Genomic DNA, 17,578 nt, shown 5'->3' with positions numbered 1-17,578 from the left:
TAAAAAAAATTATCGCTCGCCTGAATCATATCAGCTTACCTAGGATATTTTATTGATTGTGAGTTTATTATTATGATAAGACAATACAAGTTTTATCTTGTAACACTTAGACGTATGGGTGGTGGGAATATGTAAAAGCCCTTATCACAGTATGAATCCGTTCACTTAGTTAAAGACAGTGCTAGTGTACTTTTGGAATCTAATTATTATTGAGTGAAGATGATCACAAAACAATTGACATCGTATCTGTTTCTTTTAATTCTTCTAGTAGTTAATGTTCAACGAGGTAATTGATTTGTATTTAACATTCTTTGAAAATTGTCCTTAAAAATTGGATATTTGATTTATTTATCAACGTTTATAATTTATTCTAGGTATATCGTTGAAATGTCGTGTATGTACAACTGACGATGAAAAAAATGACTGCTGGGCTAATCCCGATAAAGCACCTACCGTAGAGTGTGGTGCAGAAACAACAACAGCACCACCGGAAGTAGAGACAACAGTACCACCAGCAGGAGGAACAACAGCAAAACCAGCAGGAGAAACAACAGTAACACCAGCAGGAGAGACAACAGCAAAACCAGCAGGAGAAACAACAGTACCACCAGCAGGAGAGACAACAGTACCACCAGCAGGAGAAACAACAGCAAACCCAGCAGGAGAAACAACAGCAAAACCAGCAGGAGATGCAACAGCAAAACCAGCAGGAGAAGCAACAGCAAAACCAGCAGGAGAAGCAACAGCAAAACCAGCAGGAGAAGCAACAGCAAAACCAGCAGGAGATGCAACTGCAAAACCAGCAGGAGATGCAACAGCAAAACCAGCAGGAGAAGCAACAGCAAAACCAGCAGGAGATGCAACTGCAAAACTAGCAGGAGAAACACCACTAAACCTTAAAACAAAGTCAGCAGCAGTACCTGACGTTCCATTCAACCTAGAGGAACAAACACTTCTAACATTCTTTCGAAGTTGGAAACAAAATCAAACTCTGTCAAGATTGAAACGTGATACTTCAAGTGATTGGGAATGTGTAAAAATTATCACCCAAAGTAAGTTTCGTACTTATTTCAATAAATAACAAAATGTTCTTTCTAATCAATTCTTAAAAAACTATTACTGTTGTTTCCATAATTATGGCAAGTTAATTGATCCATAAATAAAATCATTTTTTTTCTATTTTTCAGATAAAGATACTCAGAAAAAGACGTTGCAACGTTTATGTGCGAAAAAAACAGAAGAATCATGTAAAGACAAAAAAAATGATAGTGACAATAAATGTGCAACGTGTAGCGATAAAGATTTGTGTAATTCAGCATCAAACATCAAATTACAATTGATACCAGCATTCTTATCGGTATTTCTAGCACTTTTCATTTCATCATAATAACTGTGTTTCTGTTATCTTAATTTGAATTAACGCCTTTTTTGATACTGTAAAAAATAATTTTGTGTTGAATTATAAATATCTTTGATCATTTATTAAAATAATTAATAGAGATTACCAAATGTCACTTATTTAATAAAATATTTTTAAAATTAAACAAAATAATTTGTTGACTAAAAAACCGATGATGATTTAATTTATTTTAATTTATAAAAAATTAAGCCAAATAATAAAATAATTAAAAAAAAAAACTTTTTTCTATTTATATCTAAACTGGTTTCAATAAAAATAATTATTAAATATCAGTGAGTCACATTAAGTTGTGTTCAACAGTGAATAACGTACAACATTCCTCATGTTATATCTAAAAAATAAGTTATCCTCGTCAGAATTTTATTATTAATCTTTTGTGAGACAAATTGTAAAATGTTTCCTCAAGTAATTATTCACATAGACAATAGGTAATCCTCATCTAGTGTCAACTCAATTGTTTGTGAGTAGTCAATTATCGTATGCCGTCAAGCTGACATTCTTCCTGCTACCAACCAAGGTAGAAGTAGAATACAAGATTAGTCCAAAGATAATACTTTAAAACAATACCATTGGAATTTGTTTTTTAAATGTTGACTATTTTTTTTTGGCATTTTCAGGTGAAAAATTGTGACGTGAGTAGCATCTCGTTTGTGCGCAAAATCACGAACGCTCTGAATTTGCCAATCTAGGAAATATATAGGTATATATAAATGTGTACTGGAGGTTAGACACAAGCTAGAGGGTCGTTCCAGCTCCCCAAGCTTGTCCCCGCCGCCGCTGCTGCTGCTGAGTCGTGACGCACAACACCGTGGAACCTCAGTCCAACGCCATTCACTGTAGAGTAAAGACTTGCGCGTTGCACTCCCGTGCTATTTCATTCCTGATCACTATCATTAGTCGCAAAATAAATTCAATCGATATTCTTATCGGTCAACGATCGCAAGAATAAAAAATAAATTATTTGTTCATTATTTTGACTTTATTAGATAAAATAATTACCATCCAAGTGAAGTGAATTAGAGTGGAAAGTCAAAATTATTTAGTGTACATAGTGACTATAATCATTTAAAAAGTGTATTCGTTAATTATGAATCACCGTTATATTCCAAGCTTTATAACTTATTTATCTTAAATCTTATCAAAAATTAATTAAACTCAGGTACCTATCTCTTTTTTTTATCATTTACTTGACATCATTTCACGAAACTTATATTTACTTTTTTTTTTATTCCAATGATAAGTCATAATGTTCAACAATAATTAGTAATAAATATATTGACTTTTCCATTGATAATTCGATGCTGTAAATGTATGGTATTTTTGAAGAAAGAATGTAGTTGGTAAATAAGAGCAAACAATATTATGCAAACGGATCTTTGTAAGCAGAGATATATTCTTTGGTGCGATCAGAGTGTGTACGTGCCTTTGGCGGGAATAAAAAGCGATTTTTCAGTATAACATGCGGGCCCTCGACTCAAAAACCGGATATGCTATGAAATCATCCTTATGTGTACGATGATCATATACAAGATATCTATAGTAACAGATCCTGATATGCATTTGCAACATGCACGCTATTCTTTCTTATCCTATCTGGTTTGCAAGTAATTGGGAGGCGTTACTGCCTATATGTACGTGGCAATTGGATCAGTGTGTCATTTATTTGTACCAAAACACTGTCATAAAGAATATACAACGCGATAATGATATATAATTAATTTTTAATCTCTCCTCCAAGTGATTAATATTTCATTTAAAATACGTCAAGTTTCGTTTATTAGGATTTTTAATTAACAATTCAATGTGTCTTAACTCTACTTTCTACTACATGAGGAAGTAGTAAATAATTCCCAATAAAATTCAGTCTCATTATAATTTATTACTAATCTTGACAGTATTTTCTTTGTAATCAAAGTTATTCTAAACAACTCTCCATTTTATGGACCACACATGTACTTTTTTTTTGAAGCTTTCCAAAATAGTTTTTTTAACCAATAAATTCCAAGTTTTAAATAGTTGCAATAAAATATTTTGATTAAGTTTTGATGGTTACTTAAAATAATTTATTAAAAAAATACATTTTTATTGTGCTCCATTATTTTAAATAGAATTATCTGAGCATTGGTTTTTTCTAATGACCCATAGGCCAGTTATTTTGATAGATTTTTAGGCTGCACTACGATAGATAGAAAGAAATAAGTATCTGTCTTTAAAAAATTTATATATTAATTATAATACATTAACTTAATTATAATTATTTATTATTGTTTAAATTTTCAACTTTTTATTGTTTTTAATGGTTTAAATTTTCTAATTATTTACAAATTAAATTGGCTGTAAATAAAAAAGAATTCTCGTTTGTTTTTGATTGATAATGAAAAGTAAATATTCCACTTGTTTATTTTACAATTACGCAGCTACAATTTTGACAGCATACTTGGCGCAATAAAAATTATTGTGTTAGATTAGTGCTTCATCATCATCATCATCAATATTAAAAGTAATTAAAGGTGTGGCTTATAACGATATTTTCAAAAAAAATATTCCCATGCCCTTGGTCTCATAATAGTATATTCGTCATTGTTGACTCATAAGTTATAAGAATACAAAAATTTCTAAACTTTTTTTTTCCCAAAGGTAACATACAGCTAGTTATCATATTTCTATACAGGTGTAACTTTCCCCAGCATGCGGGACACGAGGTCACATTGAATAAGACCCTAGATGCGTAGACTCAAGGTTTTGGAACTCAGGTGCATGTTGAAAGATTTCTTATATGCAAAATCTTATGAGGAAGAAGTGGCCTCAGGGTCTGAACTTGGTTCGTTGACCATGTCTTCTTCTCCTCTCTCGTCTCCTTCACTTTTCAGTGCCATCAATCCGCTCTCTCCGGCTTTTTCTCTTCATCTTCAAATTTTTTTTTTTTTATTTCTTTTATCCACCTTTCGAATGTCTGCGACCTAAACGGCAAGAAGAATTGCTTGCTCGGTAACCCACATTGCTAACACAAGTTATGTATTACAATATATATATATATATACATATATATTTGCGGATTCCCATCTGTAAATGTCGATTTATCTTCTCTTATGATCTTTATTGTTAACGATTAGAGAAAATTTTTTTTTATTGACTTCTCATTAATTTTTGTATAATTTTCGATAGTAGAAGAGGTGAATTTATTAGCACACGTCATTTAGAACGTTTCTCTTATCGTTAAATGCGTCACACATCGTTAATTTTGCTCGTGACAATAGTCTTTAGAGTATTCATTTGAAAGTCCATAGGAACAAATATTAAATCACATGATGAATAGTTTTGTTCTTTCATTCTATACGTAGAATTTATCATGCCATAACTATGAAGATGCAAACAAATGGATAATAAAAATATTGATCATATTTTTTTAATTTTATTATATTAAATAATATTTTAGAAAATATTGTAAATATAAATTTATTTGCAATGAGAATTTTTCCATAGCTTCATAACTTTTTGTGAATATAAAAGAGTTGAATAATAATAAGTCAATTCTTTTTCACAGTAAACATAATACTTCTCACAATGCTCATAAACATTGCAATAAATACATACTACACCTGAGCACACAAAAATATCAGAGCATTATGACGCATTCCAGGTCTCTTATGAAGCACAACGTGCAGTCGTACGGAAAAGTTCTTTCAGCAGATTAAAACGGTGTATGGCATTATGAAGCAGTGATTCTTAACTTGAAGAATTTTCTCGTAGACTAAAGACGCATTTTATGAGATTATATATAGCTTGTAGTTAATAGGATGCATCTATGAAGAATGAGTCATCAGCGAATCCAATTAATCTGTTCTCGTTAAGATTATACCAGGGGGTCTGTTCCATATCCGGTTTGATGAAGCTGACTTGCATCAAGTGTCTCATGCGAATAAACAAGTTCACGCGGAAGAAAGTACACCAAGTCTTGAGAATCTTAATTACCTGGATAATAACATTTTTACGATATAAGAAATTCACTCACACTTTCAATCTACGTATCAAGAACTTGACATACAAGAGCGAGAGTTATTGTCAATGCTAAATTATTATATTTTTCAAAAAAATAATTACTAAACTTTGATCAATACTCAGCAATTTTATTCCCTGTTGATATTATAGTCATCATTGAATACAAAAAATTTTTATTTTCATTCTATCATTAAAAAGAAATTAAAATTAATCAAAATTATGGCTATTGGACCATGAAAAAAAAATTTTGTACATCGATGCAATTTTACACCCGAGTCAGAATGTCATGCTTTACTCCCTTGGCTAATAATTGACTATTTCAAGCGAAAATTTCATTAAATTCAATCAAATATTTTATTGCGATGATTTTAAATTCTTTATATCAATCAAATAAACATTTTTTTGTCTAGTGAAAATTTTTTCTTAGTGAATAGCTATTATTCATGAGTATTTTTGCTTCGGTAATTTATATTCAATTGAAAAAAAACTCTCAAAAACCGTAAAAATCGATTATAATTGGCGTAATGTCTTCGAGAATAAATGAATATTTATTTACTTGGCCGTCAAGTTTTTATCAGTACGTATGTTCTTATCTCCACAAGTAATTTATCGTTGTACAACGAAATAAATCTTACATTTAATGAATAGAAAATTTATCGATGTAAAACAAATCAATTAATTTGTCGCTGACAGTATAAATTAGCGTTAAGAAAAGCAATTTTTTCTGAACCATGAGAAAAAAAAAATTTTGATTGTATCACAGTGGAAATTTTTTCGTTCTGATAAAATAAAAAATACATAGTTAATTCTAGTGATGATATGTATATCTTTATATGCATGACTAAAACAAAGAGATTACTCACAACTTGCGAGTATTTCGTGGAAGACTACTGCGATGTAAAGAAAAATAATTATGCAAATATTCAATTACGTCAGACACGTTTATGCTTCAAATGATGATTATTGAATAACAAAAACAATTTTTTTTCTTCAAGATCTTTTAATTACACAATTCTAAAAATAACATATTCCGATTCCAAATGCCAAAGAAAGTTGTCATTAAGATAAAACAATATTAATTCGAAAATGTACATAAATGAGAAGTGAAAATACTTTTCCTTTTTTTTTTTCAATATCTTGACGTCATTCATTCACAATTCCGAGTTTTATTTCATTCATTAATATAACAAGGACTTTGACGTGGACAGTAATTAGTCATTTTACCCACTGTCAGTTATTTGTATCGTTGGCTATTAGAATTAATTGTAACAGTTGTCTTACACTTGATTGCCCGGCCAATTAAAGTCGAGGACGAATATTATTTTAGACTCTTTCAATAAGAGTCTACTCTTTTATTCTTCAGGCGTTGAATTATCATACTAATTAATGGTCTTCTCTCGCCTTTATACTCGTTCGTCATGCACGAAGAATTAGTTACTCGACATTCCAAACAGCGAGGAAATGGCCGATAAAAAAATTCCTACGATGCCTCAGGTCAGGAAAGTCTAATTAGCTCGAGCGTTTCTGTACTGAGTGTATAAACACACTCAATCCTACGTTAGTATTTAGTAGGGAGATGGAAAAAAAAATACACAAGAGCTTGATGTTAACATTAGCCAATTAAAGTCCTAGAACGAGGTCGGTGTACGCAAAGTTAAATGTCATAATTAATTCTTTTTAGCGGCTAAAATTGCTCCATAATTAATAATAAATAATTACATTCTATTAAAGAATCATTCATTCACTAACCTCAAATCACCTCAAATTATTCTCGTCAAACCGCGCAATTTTTATTTGTTTTTTTCTTGTAAAAAATATTTAGGAATATTCAGAAAGGTAGTATAGACATTGAATAACAATAACTGATAGTACAGGTGCAATAATAATCGTATAATAAATCATTTTTAGTGAATTCTGAAGTGTCATGGCGGATGCACTTGTCATGAGCCCTTCACTGAAAAATTATTCTTTCTACAATTATTATTACACTTGTACTATCAATCTTTGTTTTCCGATGTGTGTACCACTTTTCTGAATATTCCTAACTATTTTTTACAAGAAAAAAATAAACAAAAATTGCACAGTTTAACGAAAAAAATTTGAGGTTAGTAAACCCAAGCTTTAAAAATATTCCCCGCTTCATATTATACTTTTTTTTTAACATGGTTTTATAATAATTTCGATGATAAAATTAATTCAACTATCATCTACTTATAATTTTTTATTTAAAAAATCATTAATGTGATTTTTTCCTCAAACCGGATAATTAATAGCTTTGTAATTCATCACTTGTAATTAATTAAGAAATTGACCTATTTTAGAGTCACGGTCAATTAAATCGTTGGCAGTACTGTGAGCTCGATGGGAATTAAAAGAGTCAGAAAAAATTTTTTTAATGAAGAATTTTAAAAAATTCTTTATAAATCATGTAAAGTTGAAAAAAAAAAAAAAATAAAGGAAACTAAACGAAGCGTGGGAAGCCCACATCGTTTGTCTGATTGCCTGAGAAAGAGTGCAATATCCCGATGATGAAGGCTTAAGTACGATATAAAATGAATAGAGAACCTTATCGCTGTTAGAAACAATGCCTACAACGAGTGCCACTCGGCTGTTATTCTGTAGAAGAGAATGGACTTCCGGTCTGGATGCGTATCGTGCGACGTACTTTCCTCTATCATACTTACATTGCAATTCGTATCATTGACCCACCGTAGAGACGTCATTTTGTGTGGTATTCTACAATGTAACTAGAGACTTACCGCAAACATGTTCACTTTATGCAGGACATTAACGATTCTTGTTTATGTCAACACGTAAATTGACTTCAAAGAAAGATAACTACATGCAGGAATTTTTCTTTCAGTCAATGATGAACGGAGCAACGTACGCGTCTTCCTGTCCGACTCTCCAGTCGAATCTCTCCTTACACAGCTCATCCTATTATAGTGAGTATGGAAACCCGAACCGAAGAAGACGACTGTCATCAACAGGTGAAGCTGACACGTCAGCTACGTCCAGCTACGAAGGAAGCGAAGGTAGTTCTGAGAACAGTGATGAAAATCGCCTAGAGCCAGTCACTCAACTTGAAAGAGAGCAGCTCGAGACTTTCTTCCGTGGCCTAAAGTCTCAGGTATTTTTTTTTATCTCGTTTTCTAAATTTTGTCAAATGTCACTTGTTTTAAATTTCAAATGCTATTCAAACAACCTATTTTATGTATTAAGGATACCAAGTATGACAAATTAATGTCTTTTAAAATTTTAATATGTGACTAATGTTTCTTTTTTTCCTTCAGGTTTTCGTCTGTGAATCTCTTGCTAATTTATACCTGGGCAGTGCAACTCAAGGTGAAAGATGGGACTTGAGATTTACTGGGATTCCAGTGGTAGTTTTAGATCTAGGTGAGACAAGATCTCGTTCTAAACGACAAATTCAAATTCTTCTTGCTGAGAGAGGAACCTGTTTCACTTTGTGGCGAGAAACAATTGATAATCTTTCTTCTTACAAGGTAAATAAATGAAAAATATATTCAAATAAATAAATAAATAAATAATTCTAGTAGAATAAAAATGGATTTATTGTTTGAATTAGGTATCAGGTCCTGCTTTCCATACCATGTGTCTATCATCAGATCATTCTCGCTTAGCTGGACTCAGTTTTGACAACTCAAAAGCTGCGAATGATCTCTGGCAACATATCGAACAACTAGTGTCATGCCCAGAAAATATTAGTCTCTCAGTACCTGGAAAAAAGAAAAAGAAGAAACAACCACCGCCGAAAAAATTTGTTTTGCCATCAAAAAGTAATATCAGTCAGCCATGTCAATTTCAACATATCACTAGTGTTGATGTCACTGATAGATCTCGATATTTTTCTCTCCAGACCTTGGTTCCTCCACTAAATGAACTAGAAAATTCACTTGAACCAAGTGTTTAGAATAATTATCATCTCTATATTCATTGTATCTTTTGCTTAATCGTTATAATGGTGTTATTATCATCGTTTCTCTTACAGTTATTATCGTAGTTTATTTAGACTTGCATCCAACAAATTACAGTAGATTTAAATGAAATAAAAAATTACAAATGAGAATTGAAATATTATACAACAATTATAAACGTCATATTAATTCTAATGTGGTGCGATGTGTCAATGTAATAGATTTAAAATTTATTACTTAATAAGAAAATTAATATATCTAAGTCTTCTTTTAATGCATCCACATTGAAATAATATTTGAGATAGTACAGTACAGTATCCTACAGACTGATGTCTTTTATCGATGGACAATGTTTTATTAGAAAAACTTTTTCAATTTAAATATTCAAATTCTTACAAGTTAATACATTTTAAACACCATTTAATAACTTTTATAAAAATTCATTTTTTAAATGAAAAATCTCAATGTTTTTTATAATTATTTATGATTATTAAAAAAGAAAAAACTTTTTAATATTGCTAATAATATTTAACAAGTTTTAAGTATTATTAATTTATATTTTGATAAAAAATTTGTTCTAGATTAAAGCTATTTTTTAAAATAAGTCAATAATAAAAAAAAAAAAGAAGAAAATCAAAGAAATTATCAAATATTATAAAAATAAAATATAATAATGTTTAATGTCATAATGTTCAAAGTTGTTCGGCTTAGTTTAGCCAAAGTTTGAAAAACATTTATCACAAATCATCCATCCGTATTTATAAAAATAATTAACTTTACTTAGAGAAAAAGGAATTTCATAGAACATAATAGTAGAGAATTAGGAATATTAAGATTAACGAATTTCTCTTCGTAACAGTAGTTTGCTGATGATTGTTGAGTAATTTGTTTATCTATGACTGTGATATAAATATATTTTTATCGTTACATTTAGTAACATATATATACACAAGCATTCGTGTAATCAATAATTAATAATTCTTCAATAATTAGTTGATAAAGTCTTGTAATTGTTACGTTGATATATATATTTAAATAAGATATATATACATACATAATAAACTATAATCAATATAATTATTTTGTTTTTATTTCTAATGCTTTAAAATAATTTAGATCTTAAAAATGGTTATTATAAAAATATTCATAGTTCAGTAGCCAATTAAAAACATCTAGGTATTAATTGTTCAATGATGTTAAGAATTTTTTTATGTATTCAAGAGTATACTTCCTTTAGAATTTTTTCTGATAACGTTGATTGTATGTAGGAATTCCCAATATCAATCAATAAACTCTAGGGTCTTCACCACATCACATGATTCTTCGAGACGATATCAATTGATAACTTTGATGATATCTGGTGATAAGGATCACTTAGCTGGTGAATGACATTTATTATTATCATATAAAAATATTAGATAGAATAAATAAATCAGATGTAACATAGCCAGTTGTCATAATTCAAGGAAAATAGAAAGGATGCTCAAGACTTCCAGGTATCCCAAGACTCCGGTTGTGGATAAATTCTGAGTAGGCGATGACGACTTGGATTATTGGGTTAGTTTTTCTATCGTTCTAGTTTCCTCAGTGGTGCAATGAGGTCTGCATTTCCCGTAGACATGCCAACCACGTTCCAGATTGTCAAGACAGTGTCACCAGGGACGTTGTTTTCTTCACTTTTTTGTTCTACTGAATTTCGCTTTGACTAGAAAATATTCCAGTCTAGTTGACTCTTAGTTCTCTATAATGGTGTATCCTTATTGAAAAAACACGTGCTTTAAATAAAAATATCGCTTGAATAAAAGTCGGAATTGAGTATATTGATATTATTCAGTATGCAAAAGATGATAACAATGCATAAGGTGATGTGCCGAATAGTTGTCATCAATGTCCAATCGACTAGAGGTACTTTCCCGACAAAAAAGAAAGTTCTTGATGGAATCACGTAGCTAACCGACATTTTTTCCAATAAATTTATTCAACAATAAATTGAATTATGATGAAGATAATGATAATCCATTTTTTAGCATTCATAAATTTTTTTATTTAATTTTTATTTACCATTCAGGTACAATTATTATTAAACAACAGCATTTCGAACAATATATACTGAAAAAAAAAATTTAGGTACAATAATAAGTACAAAAATTCATTATTCAATTAACACATTTCATTCATATACATAAATTGAATTTTTTTTAGCACATATATATTTAAATAAATAAAATAAATTAATTAACAATTAATTCAATATACAAAGTTAGATTTTTGTATCAAATAACTGTTAATATTAATATGATAATTACATATTTAAACAATTATATAAAAATTAAGAAAAAAAATAACAATAAGTACGGCACATAAATTTAAAGCTTACAAAACAAATTAAAAAAGAATATTTTTTAGATTAGAGCATATTCTACATGTTTGGTAACTCGTATCTGTAAGACTAGTGTTAATGAGTTACATATAATTACAGGGCCATAAAATTAATGATACGAATTCATAATAAAAATAATTACTATTGAAAAAATTTCATACTGGCACTGGCACATCCAAGAAAATTATCATTAACTTAATTCTATATTATAAATGTGAGCCTCTCTATACACGAAATCACTTAAATCATTTTATTTCATTTTTCCATATTGTTTTTTAACTGATAAGTCGTCATGAAATCTATTGTATTCTTCGTCCATTAATCGTAATGATGATGATGATGATGATGATGATGGTACAGTAAATGCACTCAAACCGCTCTCAACAAAACTTAGTAAACTGTCATGTCCAACTCGTTTCTCCTTAGCTTTCACCTCATGATTATTCTTCGTAATGGTCTTCTCAGTCGGAACAACCCTTGTGTTGTCATTAACAAACTGTTCAAACTTTGAGATTGGACGGGATGTCGTTGTCTCGACAATGGCATTATTTTCTACTGGTACACCATACTTATTTACTGTAGGCTTGTAAGTTTTCACTTTCGAGTGGCCTTGAATTATAAGATACATAGGGCTGTAGTTTGGTTTTGATGATTGTTTGACATGAGGAAAGGTAGGATCTGACGTTGTTTTAATACTTGAAGGAGTTATGGAAGCTTGTGGTGCTGATGTTGATGACGGCAAATCTAGTCTCATACTTGACGAGTGAGCTGTTGTCATTTTCTCAATATTCTCAGCATCTAGAAGCATAGCTAGTGGTGAATGTACGCTTGTGGTCGGCCGAATCATGTCGATCATATTTTCCGGACGATGGAATGATGCTGGTGGTGAAAATACTGAAGAAGTGGAAGGTGGTGAAAGTGATGGAAACATTGGTTGAATAGAAGCACTTGGCATTCTGTTCATAGTCATTGAATGCATCATGATCATTTCAGGAGGACTAGAAGGTACGTGAGGTGGTTTTTGTACAGGTCTATGAATATTATTGTTGTTATTAGGTATCATCAGCATTCCAGGTCTCTTCGAAAGAGCTTGTGGTGGTGCTTTAGAAGGTGGTTTCCAAATAGGCATTCTAGTTGGCATGGAAATATTCAAAGGAACTGGTGTTGTAGAAATAACTTCACTTCTATTTGAAGTTTTTGATTGATTTGAAGAAGATGGATAATTAGTTGGCATTATCACTGTTACCATGGTTTTATTATTCACTTCATCATTTGCCGGAGGCATATTAGGTAAAACAATGTGCATTTTTTCATCATCACTTTCTAGTTGTTTATTATTGTTATTTAAATCAGAATGATTAAATATAGGAGTATAAATAGTTTCTTTTTTTCCTAAAACAACTTGCTCATTTTCTTCGCTTTCATCGACAATAATATTTGCATTCTGACTCACTACAACTTCATGATTAACTGATCCTGCGATTTGATGATCTTCATCATGCTCTATAGATTTATGGTTATTTTCGTTCCAAAGAATAGATGGATTATGATTAGAATTAGCTGCTGTCCAAGAATCAAAGGTCTGTGTTGATTGATAGACAAGATTCGATTTATCAAATGTAACAGAAGTCGTTGACTGTTCAACATCTTTAGAAATCCCTTGAGAAATTAAAGGATGTGAATTTGAATGTTCTCGATTTATTTCAGGACGTAATAAAGAGATAGGCGTTTCTTCAGTTTGCCCACCAAACTGATGATTTATTGCCTGATTCATCATAGGAGGTGGAACCATCATAGTAAAATGTTTCATCTTTTCGCCGTAATAAGGGCTTGCATAATAGCTTGCTGGTATCGATTGAATTCTATTTTGGCTTCTAAGGTCAAGTGGGCTCGCTGAATTGCCGCCTCTGAACTTGGTCACACGAACTATTTTTGGAGGCTCAGCTCCAGTGCTACCAGTAAAGTCTTTTCGAAAATTACTGGACTCATGTTGATTTTTATTAAACTTGGGAGCATCAATGAATTTAAAAAAATGTTCAGGAATTTTAGGACTTGTCTTCTTCGCAGTAACACCCAAAACCAGGATGTCACGTTTAGAAGAAGATGCTTCAGTGCTTGATTGAGAATCTAACCAATATTGAACACGATCTAAAACTGGTGGAACATAATCAAAGGTTGGATCATTCTTCAAAGGATCACCACGACCCAAAGGTGTCCATTCATCATAATCCATCCTGGGAGAAAAGATTCGTGATCTATTGCTGGTGTCATTGGGACCTAATGAGAATGAAAGAAGAATTTAGTTAGTAGGTTTAATATAATTAAGTTTAAGAAGAGAAATAATAGATAATGTTGACGTGTTAGTTTTTGCTAATAATCAAGCAGGAAAGTCTAGTGGTATTAGCATTAGAATGATGACGTGACTAGCAAAACTTATTGTAAACTCGTGACATATTCATTGGTACATGCGACCCGACGTGTAGGCATTTAGTAACAGTCTGGGAACGTGCGACGAACGCCAGGGCTCTTAGCACCAAGTGGAGTGTGACCTACTGACCCGGCGTGTACAAACGTGTGTGCCTACTCTCCACTCAGCTCTTTAGGCCATACTTTTTTTCCATTTTCATTTTCCTATAGAGAAATATTCTTATCTAGATAAATAATAAAAGCTTACCTGCTTTGAGTTCAAACGATGCTGAAAAACTTTGGCTAATGTTGAAAAGTAAAAGCAAGAACCATCTTACTGAATACATCGTTCTCCACGATATCTGTAACATTGAAAGTTCAAAATTGATGGGTAAATGATTTAACTTATTTTCGACTGTGAAAAAAGTGTCACAGCATTTCCCGATTAGCCCTGATGACCTTGCCAGCTATACTTTCACGATGCTAAACGAGTTTCCTAGGACCGAACGCTAAATTTCCGACAACCTAAACGGCTTCCGCGAGAAAGTCTTTAACAGTAACTCTACTACTAAGTCACACGGTTTCACCTCAAGTTCACGATCTTAATCTATGATGCTAACTTATTGCATTAAATGAATAATAATAATTAAAAGTAGATACCAATTTATGTTGGTTACCAAAAATTGTATTAATTATTAACTGATTCAAAGAGTTGAGAAAAATGATTTATGTAAAATTGTGCCGTACATGGCATGATGATGAAAACAAGTCCATTGAATCGGTGCGCTTATGATGAGAACTGAGCACGTGGTAACGGTAGACGATGCTGCGGGCATCGATCTTCTCTTCCGAACGCGTTCTCAGCCCCCATATGTATAATGTATTGCATGCAGAAAAAAGAAAGATATATAAATTTACTTTGAATCAAGCCGCCTTCAACTTCAGACCCACGGAAAATCAAGATCAACGAGCTGTATGACCAAGTAATTGGCACGAACTGTGTCCAAGCATCATATTCCCACACTCAAAAATCATGGACCACTTTCACTAAATATCCAATGCCATTGAGTAATGGGAATTTAAGTCCCTTCAATTTTTTTATCAGGATGTAAATAGTTATTTCTCTCTTTTCATATATAATATTAAAAATTCGATTTCCCAGAAATTTCTTGTTCCCATTCAGTTCAGGTGGTCTGAGAAAAAATTAAATTGCTCACATATCATGTAGTGAATCACTGAAATACTGCATTAAAAGTCAAGGAAAAGCGAGAGAAAAAAAATGGGCAAATAATTATTGGGTAGAAGCTGCTTCGAGCACGAGCCTGAAAGTTTATATCGTGTTTCATCCTTGAGAGACTCGAGACAGCGTGGCCCCAAGTTTCGCGACTTGTCTAACTCTCTCACTCGACATATTCATCCACATTCTTACGTACTTTATGAGTAAATTAATATAATCATCAACTACATGGTAACAAGAATCATGTCAATCCAAAAACGAATGTCACAAATTGTCGGCTAAAGTGCAAATCTCCCTACCGCCATTGAATATTTATTGAAATATATTTAATTTAAACCGAAAAATTTGTTTTAAAAAGGATAGAACAATGATGATAGTCTTTACTTAATGAGTCCAACTAGGAGAATGGGTTCTAAAGATTAATGTAGCAGGGGTACACTCTGAGCCGACGAAATTTAACCTCTTAAAAGAAAATTTTTTTCCACAGATTACTCTGTCAAAAATAAATACTTTTTAACGATTTAAATCTTAGTAAAAAGGCGAGACATTTTTCTAGGGTTGCACACGCGTTTTTTTTTTTTTTTTAAAATAAGTTTGTAACAATTAAAATAAATAAAAAACATAAAACAGTCATTTTTCACCAAGTGTCATGGCGAACCCAGTTTTCATCAGCCATTCATTTTAAAATCATTCTTATAATTTTATCACTGCGTTTTTTTTACAAAACTGTATATAACCCTTTATACCATTTTTTAGATCATTTATAATTATTCTTAATTTGAAAAGAACCAATAAATAAATTATTTTCTGTGGAAAAAAATGTGAGGTGATATTATACCCCAATTCAACCCAGCCTCAAGACTGTGGGGACATAAATTTGCCCTTTATCTTGTTTTTTATTTAAATTTAACAGTTTGAAAATTTTTCACAAAACTTGTAAACTTTGAAATTCAATAGTTAAACAAAAAAAATGCAACAAACACTTGTGTGCATTTTTGTTCCCCCTTCAAAACTCCATTATCCTATTTGGTTCATGTTCGGTTCTTAAGAAGTTAAGTATGCCCCGATATTTGCGACCTATATATTAGTTAAAAAACATTACGTATGCAAGACAAACTGCCTGTTCGCCCTCTTCACTACCATCAAATTTCGTGGGACAATCTTGAAACGCGAAAAAAATCACCAGTTGTGTCAAGCGTGACAAGAATCCAAACGATTTTTAATCATGATCAAGACACTTTGATTGATGGCAAAATATCCATTTTTTTTTTTAAAAATTCATTCTCCATTTAATAATGAATAACTGTGATTGATAGTAACGGATACAATAAAATAAATTGAAAGCGAGAGAGAAGTGGAGTTTCACTATCGTTTGCTAGTCCGAAAAATAAACATTCAAGAACCGGATCAGCACAATTGTCATGGCAAAACAATGAATAATATTCTCTTTCACCTAAAATTATGATTAAATAATGAAACTAGTCTATTAATAAGTGAGTTAAAATTCAAACTAACCTGTAAATTAAACCATACAATGTTGTTGAATTCCTGATACTTGAAAAATGATAACTCACAATAATCAACAATCAATCATTGAAAAACAGTTCGACTTGATATTTCGTGCAGAATCATGTCTGCATTGGATAAGTATAAAATAAAGAAATTTAATAGCTAATGAATAATAATTATAAGTGAATAAATGGATTGATAGTTTTTATCAAGCGCGAGTTGATCAGTTGGCAAATGTTGCGTAGAGCTCAAAGTGCTGGAGAGAACTGAACGGTTGACTGACTGCCGGCCGGCCGGCAATTCTACCTTCTTCTTAGTGGATGGTAGTTTGGTTGGAGTCTTCTTGCTCTGGTGATCGGATATCCAGTTGGTTTAACCAATCGCGACTTTCCTTCGCCCCACGTGTACATCCTTCACTTCAATGCACTTTTTTTTCCATTCATCAGTATCTTCTTACATACTAAAGACCAAGAACTGATTAGAAGATTTCACGCTTATATTTCAACTGCCTAGACTACTTACCAACTAAGAAGATCTTGTTTCAGAGGGATGAACTTGAATTATTTCATTATAAGTGCTTTAGCTTGTGAAGAATACTTTATTAATCATCAACTAATTTATTCAGAATCATATTTATTTATTGTATTAAATATATTTAATGAGTTTTAGGCCAAGTCTCTAACTCTGGG

At 31.5% G+C, this 17,578-nt stretch overlaps 3 protein-coding genes across 5 annotated transcripts; 2 read left to right on the top strand and 1 right to left on the bottom strand.

Moving 5' to 3' along the window:
- Nucleotides 1–99: 99 nt before the first annotated feature.
- LOC118074069 (transcriptional regulatory protein AlgP-like) lies at nt 100–1,532 on the top strand. Of its 3 annotated transcripts, none has more exons than XM_035094982.1 (4): nt 100–286; nt 375–785; nt 858–1,052; nt 1,188–1,532. In XM_035094982.1, the coding sequence occupies exons 1-4, from the start codon at nt 220–222 to the stop codon at nt 1,385–1,387; spliced, it is 873 nt and encodes a 290-aa protein (XP_034950873.1). In that variant the 5' UTR covers nt 100–219; the 3' UTR covers nt 1,388–1,532. The 3 variants fall into 3 exon arrangements, with proteins under 3 accessions (XP_034950873.1, XP_034950872.1, XP_034950874.1); XM_035094983.1 differs by having other exon boundaries at nt 104–286; nt 375–474; nt 643–1,052; XM_035094981.1 differs by having other exon boundaries at nt 375–1,052.
- A 626-nt stretch (nt 1,533–2,158) lies between these two features.
- Nucleotides 2,159–9,816, top strand: MESR3 (misexpression suppressor of ras 3). The gene is made up of 4 exons (XM_035094876.1): nt 2,159–2,579; nt 8,283–8,549; nt 8,713–8,925; nt 9,009–9,816. Exons 2-4 carry the CDS (start codon nt 8,286–8,288, stop codon nt 9,351–9,353), a joined length of 822 nt encoding a protein of 273 aa, XP_034950767.1. The 5' UTR covers nt 2,159–2,579; nt 8,283–8,285; the 3' UTR covers nt 9,354–9,816.
- A 1,901-nt stretch (nt 9,817–11,717) lies between these two features.
- Nucleotides 11,718–17,150, bottom strand: LOC118073275 (probable serine/threonine-protein kinase nek3). The gene is made up of 3 exons (XM_035093676.1): nt 16,896–17,150; nt 14,412–14,505; nt 11,718–14,014 (listed from the first exon to the last, which is right to left on the bottom strand). The coding sequence occupies exons 2-3, from the start codon at nt 14,488–14,490 to the stop codon at nt 11,988–11,990; spliced, it is 2,106 nt and encodes a 701-aa protein (XP_034949567.1). The 5' UTR covers nt 14,491–14,505; nt 16,896–17,150; the 3' UTR covers nt 11,718–11,987.
- Nucleotides 17,151–17,578: the final 428 nt, after the last annotated feature.

The sequence above is a fragment of the Chelonus insularis genome, unplaced genomic scaffold, assembly GCF_013357705.1.
Source record: "Chelonus insularis isolate UGA/USDA-ARS -01 unplaced genomic scaffold, ASM1335770v1 contig_131_pilon, whole genome shotgun sequence".
NCBI lineage: Eukaryota > Metazoa > Arthropoda > Insecta > Hymenoptera > Braconidae > Chelonus > Chelonus insularis.
Note: the sequence above shows the minus strand (reverse complement) of the source record. Positions and strands in the feature narration are given on the sequence as shown.